The 13,006-nt window shown below is 32.5% G+C and overlaps 1 protein-coding gene across 2 annotated transcripts in view; it reads left to right on the forward strand.

Moving 5' to 3' along the window:
• Window positions 1-13,006, forward strand: part of LOC115890461 (oxidative stress-induced growth inhibitor 2-like) — a 72,433-nt gene that overhangs the window by 28,481 nt on the left and 30,946 nt on the right. The window contains exon 2 of one of the 2 annotated variants that reach the window (XM_030910704.1): window positions 10,079-10,167. The exons of the other annotated variant lie outside the window; for it this stretch is intronic. Coding sequence (XP_030766564.1) covers window positions 10,110-10,167 — 58 coding nt within the window. The 5' untranslated portion in view covers window positions 10,079-10,109. The remainder of the gene's footprint in view (window positions 1-10,078; window positions 10,168-13,006) is intronic. 2 annotated transcript variants of the gene reach the window in all.

Here is a 13,006-nt window from a genome sequence, read left to right on the forward strand (position 1 = left end):
TTTTTACAAATCAGAGGAATCAGTATATCATTTTCTTACATAGTGGTGGTCCGTAATTAAAGAGTAATTACGTGATAAAATCAAAGATATTACCGTAGAAATATTCAAGAAGGCGAGACGATACACACTTAATCTAAAGACGGTCTCAGACGACTCGCGTACTTGGCAAACATTTGTTAAGCCGGGATCCCATTAGGCAACACGCCACCCCACGCGTCATGAGGATCTGTGCGTATGTTTTTCGATTTAATTACATGTGTTGCGTACACACTAGGGCTCACGCCACCCCACGCCACGCCATCCCACGCTATCACACGTGTGATAGGCGATTCGTCTGTCCCAGATCTCATGTGTACACTCTTTCCCACGTCGCAACATGTGGGCTCACGTGGGATAGCGTGTCGTGGCGTGGCATGTGACCTAATGGGGTCCCGGCTTTTTATATTGGCATACAGACCCGGATACGGCAATAGTGCGTCGGGCATCTGTAGCTCCTATAATAAACAAGTGCAAACCTAAATTATGTATTAGGATGTATTTCAGGAAAATATTTTAACTTCTGCAGGGTGGCTCAAAAATGCGTGAGTGGATCGCGATGATTTTTTAAATGCAATGCACTCTATATATTATTATATTTTTGGCTTCCTTTCTGATCACTTTACATAATTCTAAGATATTATTAAATATGTTTTGATCGTTTCAGAGATATTAATAATTAAATAATAAATAATATTTTTCAGCCTTTTTTTCTACAGAAAACGTTTTCTACAAAAAATGTTTGCCAAGTACGAGTCAGAGCCCGGCTTAAGGGTACACCATATATTTATAAAGTAACTATATCGACTCCAAAGTGCATTTTGTGAAGCCGAACCGGTGAAATGGGTATATAAATCTTCTGAAGGAATTTGCATAAGTTAGGCTCAGTCAGGCGTGCTCAAGCGTAGTGCGCAAGCCTGGATTTTGAATTATTGAACCAGACCAATAAGAGACTAGACGCTAGCTTGGATTATATTGACGCTAACACCAGCTGTTCATTCGTACGGCTTCGTACAACTTCGTACAGCTTTCGTTTACGCTCCCGTTCGGCAATTGGCTAATCTTCAGAGCAAGGGCTAATTGAAATTCGGAATTTTGGAGTTATTCCCAGTGTTGATTCCCAGTATCTGCCTGTCAGACGACCTTATGTGAAATAGAGTTTAAATATCTTTGGAGATATACATGGACCGGTTATCTAGTTGTTTCTAAAACACACTGGTCCTAGACGATGCTTCCAACGTTGGACGCATCATTTGACATAGGCTTCGACAATATTGCAATTCAGAAGTGTGTCTCCTACACGATGTGGCAAATGTTCATGTGTCCAAAGTTGGGAGGTGTTTAACACATCGTGTGGGACCGGCTCAACTCCAATACATTGCAGGAATAGGCGATAATCTGTATAGAGTTTATAAGCAGGCCCGTTCCTGCGGTATCTGGCTCCTACGTGCAGCATTCTTTGTGCGCCCTTTTTACATTTAAATCAATTATATATTTTAGTCTTAATCTCCAAAATTTAAAGAATTTATATTCTGCTACAAACGAGCAATATGTAATTGAAAATGTAAAAAAAACTATTCTAATTAAAGCATAAAAACATTTATTAAATAAATAAAATGGGAAAAATAAACAAAACCACAAAAATATTTAGTAACAAAGATAGTACCCTAAAGAAAAAAACTGACCCATTTTATATGAAATCCATAAAAACAATAAACTAAAAATCGGAAATAATATACATGTACTGATTTCTTTTGAAAATCTATGAAACTATGATCCCTTCCCCGACACAAACGGTACATTGTGAGACAGGAAATTGTAGAGAGAAACAAGCCCTATAACATAGGATACAACATTTTAATGAACAGTGCTTTCCCTAAAATCAATAAAATAAAAAATATACGAAATAATATACATGTACTGATTTCTTTCGAAAATCGACAACTATGAAACTATGAACCCTTCCCGGCCCGGACACAAATGGTACATTATGAGACAGGAAATTGTAGAGAGAAACAAGCTCTATAATATAGGATACAACATTTTAATGAACAGTGCTTTCCAAAAAATCAATAAAATGAAAAATATACGAAATTATATACATGTACTGATTTCTTTCTAAAATAGACAACTATGAAACTATAATCCCTTCCCCGACACAAACGGTACATTGTGAGACAGGAAATTATAGAGAGAAACAAGCCCTATAACATAGGATACAATATTTTAATGAACAGTGCTTTCCATAAAATCAATAAAATGAAAAATATACGAAATAATATACATGTACCGATTTCTTTCGAAAATAGACAACTATAAAATTATGATCCCTTCCCCGACACAAACGGTACATTGTGAGGCAGGAAACTGCAGAGAGAAACAAGCCCTATAACATAGGATACAACATTTTAATGATCAGTGCTTTCCAAAAAATCAATAAAATGAAAAATATACGAAATTATATACATGTACTGATTTCTTACGAAAATAGACAACTATGAAACTATGAACCCTTCCCGGCCCGGACACAAACGGTACATTGTGAGACAGGAAATTATAGACAGAAAGAAGCCCTATAACACAGAATACATTTTAATGAACAGTGCTTTCCATAAATTGAAATAATAAATAGATGAGATCAATGCGTTGCCGACAGTTTGCCCTAGACTTGTTTATTCGGCGCGGCCAACGCAAAAAAGGCGCTAAGCAAATTTTATCCTATGATGTATGTTTAATTATTTGTTTATTGGCAAGAAAGCGTATCGGTTTTTTGTTACAAAGTACTGATTGACCCTTCGATTTTGCGCCTCCAAAATATTGTGCCTACGTGCGTGCACACACTGCACGCTCGCCAGGAACGGCCCTGTTTATAACGATATGGGGTACACATGTGCTATGGGACTGCCCAGCTTTGTCGTTAATTAGAGATTAGAGAGTCAATTTTTCAAGTCTGGCCTATTGTAGCCGATTTGCGGGAGACACTTGACCCACCAATCTAAAATAATTTATAATTTAATTAAAATACTGAGAATAATCTCTATTTTAATCAATAATAATTATTACTGTTACATAAGATAAGAGATTATTTACAATCGAGTAAATACTACAATGAACGGTATTTATTTAAAACGTATTAAATCTTACTTGAAATTTTCAAGGTCTTGAATCAATGATTTATATTTGGAAAGAAAACTCCGCGGAAACTGTGTGTACTATCATAGATATTATGATAGAAAAAATACCTACCGATAGATTTAAAAGAACCAGGTTCTTTTGCAACAAATGTATCAAACCATTTTACCAAATATTTTCAGGGCTGGTAGATCTCGATAAAAAAACAAATTTTCTCTTTACCGTTTTTCAAAATAAGTCCAAAATAACCGAGTATTTTTCTTTGAAAATTAAAAAAGAAATTATTTTTTGCTTGAAAACTACTAGATCTTTTCTGGGTTTTCTTTCTTGTAAATTTAATCTACTACCTTTGTTGCATATTATCAGGAAATTATGTTCTTTAACTAAAAACTAAAAAAATTCCACATTTAAAAAAAAAATTGGGGAAGAAAACCTCATAGACGTCTGGGTGTCGAAATACTACCCCTAAAAATGTTTGCACATAATTTTTTTTTCAAACGTCAAAAAAGTATTAATTCTTGCAACGTGATTGATAATATAAAAAAGTCATCGAAATGAATGTGCCTCGCCTGTCAAACGTACAGCCTCGCCACAAAAAGCATCATTTTTGTTACAATATAGTATTTTTTTACTTTTCATTTTATCACAGGTACCATAATGTTAATTTTATCTGTAAATTGGTGTTCTATGTTCTATATATTTTAAACTCTATGGTAAATTCAGAAATAACTACAAGGTTATGAAAATATTGAAAACATTTTGGTTGTTTATAGAAAATGGGTAGATTTTTACGTTTTCTGATAGCAACAAGAGTAGGGGAAGTATTTTTAAGTTATTTATTGACATAGAGGTAATATATTAAGTAGAACCGTTAGTAAAAACTATATATATCATGCGTCTATATTTTTTTGGATACCTGTTTATTTCGTAGTAAATTTCTTTTATTAGTATAGTAAAGTTGCAAATATTTTTTTTTCAAAAAACTCTGTGTCTTATAGAGAAAATGCAGGGGTATACATATATTGCTCTTATTAATTTATTAAATACAGAGTTTGTTACATGCAGTGGCGCATCTAGAGATTGATTTTGGGAGGGGTAGTAGCAATATTTAAATTAAGTGCTATTTTTAAATTAAATATTCGCTGAAACGTATTGTGATTGTAGAACAAAATATACTTGGTTGCGATTATATATACCATATTTTATCCCATTTATAAATGTCTTCCTGGGAGGGGTAATTTACCCCCATTACCCCTCCCGTATATGCGCCACTGGTTACATGTTTCTTTTTTAAATAGACTAAGTTTTTCAATTATAGTTTTAGGCACCTTCCTCTGAACACCCTGTAATTTATTCATCAAATTATTATAAAAGTTAATGTAAATTTAATAAACTTTTCCTAAAAGAATGACAAATTAATGTCGTATCTCTTGTGCGCTTTAAAAGAGAAAACATTTTGTAATTTTATTTTTGACGTAAATTGAAAATTTCAATATTTTAAAAATGGGTATACTTGCGCTAAATATATTGTTTTCACCTTTGCAACTAAATAAATAGTCGGGCTGCTGAAAATTGTCTGTCAGCGCATAGTCTTAGGATTTAAGCTAGATAATCTTCTGTAAAATTCATGTCTTATTTTTACGATACAAATTATAATTTTCTACCGCATAGTTTATATTTAACAGACTGACTTATACATGGGGATTTCCGATACTATCCTGTTTCATTGGCATATTACGTTGGACATTTTTGGATGAATTCCAAGTCTAATACTCATTGCAGAGGATATTATTATTTATCTATTGCTTTGCTCAATTATCGCTCACTAAAAATGCTTGGATCTACATTCGTAATAGTACATACGTTACATCTTCCATGTAACATTTCAAAGAAACCCACTTGAATTTTGTTTATCTTATATAACTTTTCTGATACTCTTAATAGCGTATGTTGAAAAAGAAACGGCATCAAAAACGGCTGGGACACTCGATGATAATTTTGGCGAGGTCAATATCTAGACCTCTTTTACTAAAAATTTATATAAAACTTGTCAGAAATTAACACTAATTATAGAAAGATTAAAAAAGAATAGAACGTTACCAGACACACAAATTTATTTCCAAAAAATATTTTTTTCTCGAACTACACCAAAAAATTTTACTCAGTACATATATTCTTAAATTGCTTCTAATGTATTTATATTTTTATGACATTATTATTTAAGCGCCCTCGAGAGGTTTTTTGAAATTTTAAACTGATTTGAATGAGGCTTTAAATAAGAAGACTAAAGAAGGAGCCAAACCAAACCGGCTGTATGACACTTTCTCATGACTTAATAATTTGATAATATTTTTATTTGAAACTCATTTTTATCGGTTTTACTTTTAAGAACCATCCCTTGCTATTGCTAATTGACGAACTCCACAATCATTGAACGAAAATATTTTAGTACGGAAACTCTAATTAATACTACCAATTCGGGTTCAGATCTTTTTATCCATCACAGAACCGGGCCTCGGTAACAATAATTAAAAAAATAATATATTGTTACGTGAAAAAGTCCTTTGATATTTTCTACCGATTCGAAATCAAACTCTTCTAAATAAGTAATGATGCTATTTGTTATTGTTCTTGCTTCTTTTCTCTTTTAAAGTTCCTATAATATTTATTACGTTTTAATAGATATTTACATTTTAATTCAATATTTTAGGGCTTTCGTCTCAAAAAATTCAGTTAAGTTGGTTTATGTTGTTTGATGTGAAATTTAAGTTACCTATACTTTTTTTTTTACTTGTGTTCATGTTAATTTTTTCATGACTGATTATTTAATAATTTGATATTATTTTCATTAAAATTCTCAATTTACTTTGAAAAACCATCGCTTGCCTTCTGATTGATAAACTGCACCACCACTGAACAAAAATTAAAACTAAGAGACGCGGTACCGAAATTCTCGGTTCCGAAAAACAGCTTCGATTCCGGAAATCCTGACTAGAACACAATGTATAAAACTTTAAAATACAAGAAATTTTTAAGCTACCCGTTTTTCGTGCCGGCTAGTGTAATTTAAATAATTCTCTTTAAAATAATTTAAATGTAATCCGTGTCTGCTTTTACTCATATGTAAATTATCTTTATAATTTCTCCGAATATTCGAGAGATATTAAAATTGGCGAAATCACAACGGCTCTAAAAGAAATTAAATTGGGAACAGTACCAAGATTTGATGGCATCCACCCAGAGTTCCTCAAACACTGTGGACCCTATACGAAGCAATGGCTGGCAAAAGTTTTCACGAACATCTTTCGCACAGGACATATTCGACTCACTCACTTAAGCGTACAAAAATCATTGCAATACTAAAACCAGGGAAAACAAGTTATAGGCCAGAGAACTACCGTCCCATCGCCCTGCTGAGTATGGTTTATAAACTGCTCGAGAGAGTGCTACTCAACAGAATCAGTCAAAGAATTTTAGACAGCATTTCCATTGAACAAGCAGGCTTTCGCCCGCATCGTAGCTGCACAGATCAAGTCTTGACAGATCACTGACAGTCTGCACAGATCACTGACAACATTTATAGAGGCCGGATTTCAAAAGAAACATGTAGTCGCTGCCGCATTTATAGACCTGACAGCAGCATATGACACCGTCTGGAGAGTTTCATAGAGTTTCATAGTTTTGCTCCCTGTTATTCCCCATTATATATAACCTGGAATGTTCTATTTGACAGCATATTGTTACTGAGGTTGGATATTCTTACACAAGGAATGACGCGAGTCAGTTTATATATTAGGCCCTGTTAATATATAAACTGACTTGCGTCATTCCTTGTGTAAGAATATCCAACCTCATTAACAATATGCTGTCAAATAGAACATTCCAGGTTATAATGGGGAATAACAGGATATAAATGAGCGATGGAGAGAGAAATGGGAAAATGAGGAAGCTCCAATATACCATGGTCTACCGTACGTTATTAATGAACCTGCAGGATTCGACCTTCTCCGTCGAACATGGACAACTCTTAACCGCATCAGAACTAACTGCGGAAGATGTGCCGACTCTCTAAATAGGTGGGGAAAAGTCTCTTCAGTCACATGCGACTGTGGAGCTGACAGGCAGACTGTCAAACATATAGTGCAGGACTGCCCAATAAGAGCATATATGGGCAATTCAGAGGATTTCCTTATGGCTACTCAGGAGGCAATTGATTATATACGACTGGATATCTGTTTATGAGACGAATTAGCCTATTTTTTTTTGTTGTGTATGTTTTTTTTTCTTTGTTTATGCAGTTTTTTATATACATTTTTTTTTGTGGTTTATACCATTCTGTCTCCTATGTACGCTATGGCTACGCTGTGGCTACGATGTAAGCCAGATGCTAAATAAATAAATAAATAAATATCTTTATAAGAAAAACACTATTTTTGATTGCTTTGACGTATCGTGTTTGGTCATACTGAGGAACAATACGCGATATGAACTATATAAATACTAATAAATGTTTAAAAACATATTTATTTATATACGATCTGATTTTTGCGGTACGTGTTTTTCATTTCAGCTTTAGTTTACTCTAAAAGAAAAATATTTGAGGACAAATTAAAGCATTTTATGGTATATTTATGATATATGATATCAGATAGACAAATAACAAAATTTTACTTTTACTTTTATTTCACTGTTAGATATTAACACTGAATGTCATTATATTACGTCTTGTAGATTTAAGGAAACTTAATAATTTAATTTTTATTAAAAGGCATCGATTCCGTCGAAGTTACTTATAATTAGTTTTTTAATTACTTGATGTAATTAATGTACATGGTGGTCGAAATTGGTCTGTTTTAACAGAGAAAACCTATTTCCTGACTAGATAGAGCAAAACCGACATAGATGTCATGGGCTCGATTTGTGAGAAACGTTTAATGGCCTAAACTGCCTTTTTGAATTTTTTACCATATGGAAAATTCACCATATCTTTTATATTTCCCGGAATAATAAAATTTTGTAAAAACTTTCTTTTTTTAAGGCACTTTTTTAAGCACAATCCAGTGGCGTAGTCAGATTTTTTCTATACTTGCTTTTTTTGGTCAGCTAAAGTAAAAAATATAATTTTTTAAATGGAAATCATAGTTGGCTATGAACTTAAAAAAATACTGGCGTTTAACCCTTTCCAACGATATAAAGTTATGTGTATTTATTTCTAGAAATGAGAGAAATATTACTTTTTTATCTTTGTATCGAAGCGGGCCTTGATTTTGTGTTGACCTAGACCTATAGTTGCCTAATTATTTTTTATCACAATTTAATATTCTATATCATTATTTATCTGCATAATTAAAGCCTTTTTAAAAGGTAAATCAACATTCTATATTAATATTACCATTTACAATAAAAAAGCCAGGGTTACAACTGGACTATTAAATGGAGAATTTAGAGAGAATTGGATTAGAACAAGGCATCCTATATCTTGGCCTGCTAGGTCCTGTGATGTAACTCCTTTCGACTTTTTTATGGGGGAAATTAAAAGGCCTTATATATAAGGGAAGAATCATTGGGACGCGAGGAGGGAATTACTGAAGGCTACTAGGCAAGCTTTTGGACTTATTACACCAGTTCACCTAATAAATTCTTGTAACTCTGTGCGCAAAAGATGTTTATTGTGTATTCATCAAGGGGGTGCCCAGTTTGAACATCTTTGATGATTTTTTTTAGAAAACTATATTCGTCACTCAAAAAATACTTTTTTAGTTTTATTATTTGTTTATTGTATCGATTATAATTGTAATTACTAATACTAATATAGAATGTTAATTTACCTTTCCTTTTCAAAAGTCTTATTAAATAATATAGAATATTAAATTGTGATCTACAATTTCCATTTAAAAAATGGCTGTACTTAAACTGCCGTTAAACGATAGCTTACTAAAATGCCGTTAATAGGTATGACGTCGTTGATGTGACGCACTTGACGGCTTTATGAAATATAGGAATTTTATAAGGACTAAGCAACGCTATCCACCCCACCAAATAACCAACTTAACCAACGCAACTAACCTCGACACTGATAAAAAAATATAAAAAAACAAATATAAATTAGTAAAAATCAACCAACCCCACCAAATAACCAACTAACCAATGAATTAACACCCTCCAAATAACCACGCTAACCAACCCGCCAAATAACTAACTCAATCCAACCAAAAAGAGTGAAACCAATGCAATAAGATCACGCTATAAGCAAAAAAAAAAATATAAAAAAGTCTTGGTCGGCGTGAGCGAATAGACCGTGGTTCAAATCACGGTGTATTCGCTTACGAAGCGATAGCCTCAGCCACTGACCCACAGGTGCTCTTGCAAAACGCTTAAGGCTAGGCATTACTTTCCGCCGACATGAACGACGTCACAATATCTATTAACGGCATTTTAGTAGGCTACCGTTTAACGGCTGTTTAAGTACGTCGTTAAAAAATTATATTTATTATTATTTCTGACAAAAAGAGCAAGCATAAAAAACTGACTACGCCACTGGATTGTGCCTAAAAAAGTGCTTGCTATAACGTTTTTACAGAATTTTATTATTCCGCAAAATAAAAAAATTACGGGCAATTTTCCAAATGGTAAAAAATTCAAAAAGACCCCGTATCTCAGGTGGTAGTGAAAATATCAACAGGCGGTTTACGCCATTAAACGTGTCTCAGAAATCGAGCCCATGACATCTACGTCGGTTTTGCTCTATCTAGTCAGCAAATAGGTTTTCTCTGTTAAAACAGACCAATTTCGACCACCCTATACATATGTAATTATATAATATTTTATATGGTCTTACTATTAGACTCTAAATATGTATACTATAAATCTTATAACAGTATTTCATCTAATTTATTTCATTTTTTTCCAGATCCTACATTTAGAGAAACCATACAAAAACCATGAGGACTGTACAAAATCAAAGTGACAATACTATTTACAAGGATGTGATTGTCATTGGTAAGAATTTATTTTACTACTAGCGTATACCAGCGACTTCGTTCGCGTCGAATTAATCATTTGTAATGGTAATGATAAAGCAAAGTAAGAATTTCCATTAACATTCAAACTGGATAAAATCTTCTCACATTTATGTCAGCATGATAAAAAACAATATGGCGATATTATTATATAACTTGGTAATATTTGAGGGAGTTTCATGTCGTTGGAATTTCACTTTCGAAAAATCCGTTTGCCAAAAATAAGCTTTTTACGTCAAGCAGTTTAAGCAGAATCGTGGTTAATCAATTACCCAACTTTTTGAAACACCCTGTATGGTTTTTTAAAAAATTTCAAAATATGTAAAAAAAAACAAATAAATTATGCTTGTCCAAGCGTTTTCCCAAAAGTCTAACCGTTTTTTAAATAACAAATATTGTAATATTTGAGGGGCGTTTTCACCCTCTTGGAATTTGAGATTCGAGAAACCCCTTCTTATCGAACTTCTACACCCCACAGTCAATCCGTTTGCCAAAAATCAGCTTTAAACGTCAAGCAGTTTAAGCAGAATCGTGTTTACTCAACGGTCATATTTTATGAAACACCCTGTATAAATTATAAAAAATCTTAAAATATGTAAAACAACAAAATAAAATATACGTGTTTAAGAGTTTTTCCGAAAAAAAAAATATTTTAATATTTGAGGGATAGTTTCACCCCCTTAGAATTAGAGTTTCGAAAAATCCCTTCTTATCGAACCTCTACACCCTAAAGTCAATCTGTTTTCCAAAAATCAGCTTTTTACGTCAAGCGCTTTAAGCAGGATCTGATTAATCAATGACCAGATTTTTCGAAACACCCTGTATACATTTTTAAAAAATCTTAAAATACAAAAAAAAAAAATATACGTGTTTAAGCGTTTTTTCGGAAACTTGACCGTTTTTTAAATAAAAAATATTGTAATATTTGAGGGGTGGTTTCACCCTCTTGGAACTGGCATTTCGAAAAATCCCTTCTTATCGAACCTCTACACCCTAGAATCAACCTGTATGCCAAAATTGAGCTTCTTACGTTGAGTGGTTTGAGCAGGGTCGTGATTAATCAGTATGTCAGTCACTTAAGGATTTTATATATTAGTATATAATATATGGAAATTGATTATGTTTATTTAGTTACCTGTTAATCTGAAGCATCTATTGAAGCAACTATTTAAAAAGAATTTTGCTAATATAATTGATTTATACAAAATTCTTTAGATTTTATTTACACTTAAGATATTTCTATATAATTTTGTTTTTATATGTCATATATGTTTTTCAAAATATATAAGTGGATTTTTTATTAAAATATTAGAAAGAAAAAATGATAAAGAAGAGAATGTTTGAGGATATGACTAGGGATGGGATTTTTCCCATATATCGATAACTAACGATAGTTATTAGTTATCAATATATGGTCACCTATCAATGTATTGATACATATATCGAAATTTATTTTTATGGGTATAATTTAATTTACCTTCTTTAAAACCTGCATATTAGTTGAACATTTCAAAATTGTTATACCGGGTGCGTCTCAAAAGTGGCTCACCCCTATAACTTTTTTATTTTTCCAGATAAAAAAACGGGATTTGGTATGTTAGTATATGACATAAATTAGGATTGATTGACATATTCAATTGTTTTTGGTCACTTCCTGTTTCACCGGAAATGACTACCTACAACTTTTGATTTTTAAATGGTACTTACCCTCGGTAATTTTTTTACTTTATTCGTTAGTTATCTTAATTAACTTTTGAAATTCTCGCTTAATAAAAAATCGTATTTTGGAATTCAATCTGGAGTGTCAAGGCTATGTTAAAAACACTAATTCTTAATCAAGGAGCCTTGGAAAAATAGATTTAATCGTCTAATGTTTTAATGTCTTGTCCTGGCCAGTTAGAAAATGCTGAAATCGTATTTTTAATCATATCTCAATTTTTTCAAATGGAACGAGGGTGGCTCATTAGCATATTTGTAAAAAGCATTTTTTTATGAATAATTTGATACCACACACTTAGTATTTCGTGTCAAATTTTCGTTACGAACCGCAAGTTATATGTAATTTCAAATAAACCACATGCGAAAATGGCAAAAGTTACATATGATATGTCATTCTATTCAGAATGTCATTTTCTATCGAATAAAGTAAAAAAATACCGAGGGTGTCATTAAAAGTCAAAAGTTGTAGTCATTTCCGGTGAAACAGGAAGTGACCAAAAACAATTGAATACGTCAATCAATCCTAATTTATGTCATATACTAACATACCAAATCTCGTTTTTCTAACTGAAAAAATAAAAAAAGTTATAGGGGTGAGCCGCTTTTGAGACGCACCCGGTCTATCCAACGACAAAATCCTTGACAGTGATAGATGTGTCTGTCATTTTAATTTCAAAGTAGTTTTTTTTTATTTTACAAAGAAATAAGTTGGTACAATTGGAACGCATAATTAATATATTTAAATTTTGAGTTACAAGTGATTACTTCAAAATATTGTGAAAAAAAACTGTATAAAACTGAAAAAATCTAATCTTGGTTAATTAACTTTAATCTTATTTTTTTCTGCTAGTACTAAAATGTATTATTTACCTATCGTATGATGTTATTTTACAGATACTCCATTTTGTGGTACCATATACAGTACGTCTGCTGGATCTGTGTCTATGAAAGGAATGCGGACAAAAAACATTTAAATAAACAGCAATATATTTTATACGTCGACTTGACGAGTACGTCACCGCAAATCGCTCCGCCCACTCATTTTATTGGCTACTTGCAAATTTGTCGAATTTTTATTGATGGGACGCGTCGTCTAATTT

The sequence above is a fragment of the Sitophilus oryzae genome, unplaced genomic scaffold (genome assembly GCF_002938485.1).
Source record: "Sitophilus oryzae breed Bouriz unplaced genomic scaffold, Soryzae_2.0 scaffold_1178_pilon_pilon, whole genome shotgun sequence".
Taxonomy (NCBI): domain Eukaryota; kingdom Metazoa; phylum Arthropoda; class Insecta; order Coleoptera; family Curculionidae; genus Sitophilus; species Sitophilus oryzae.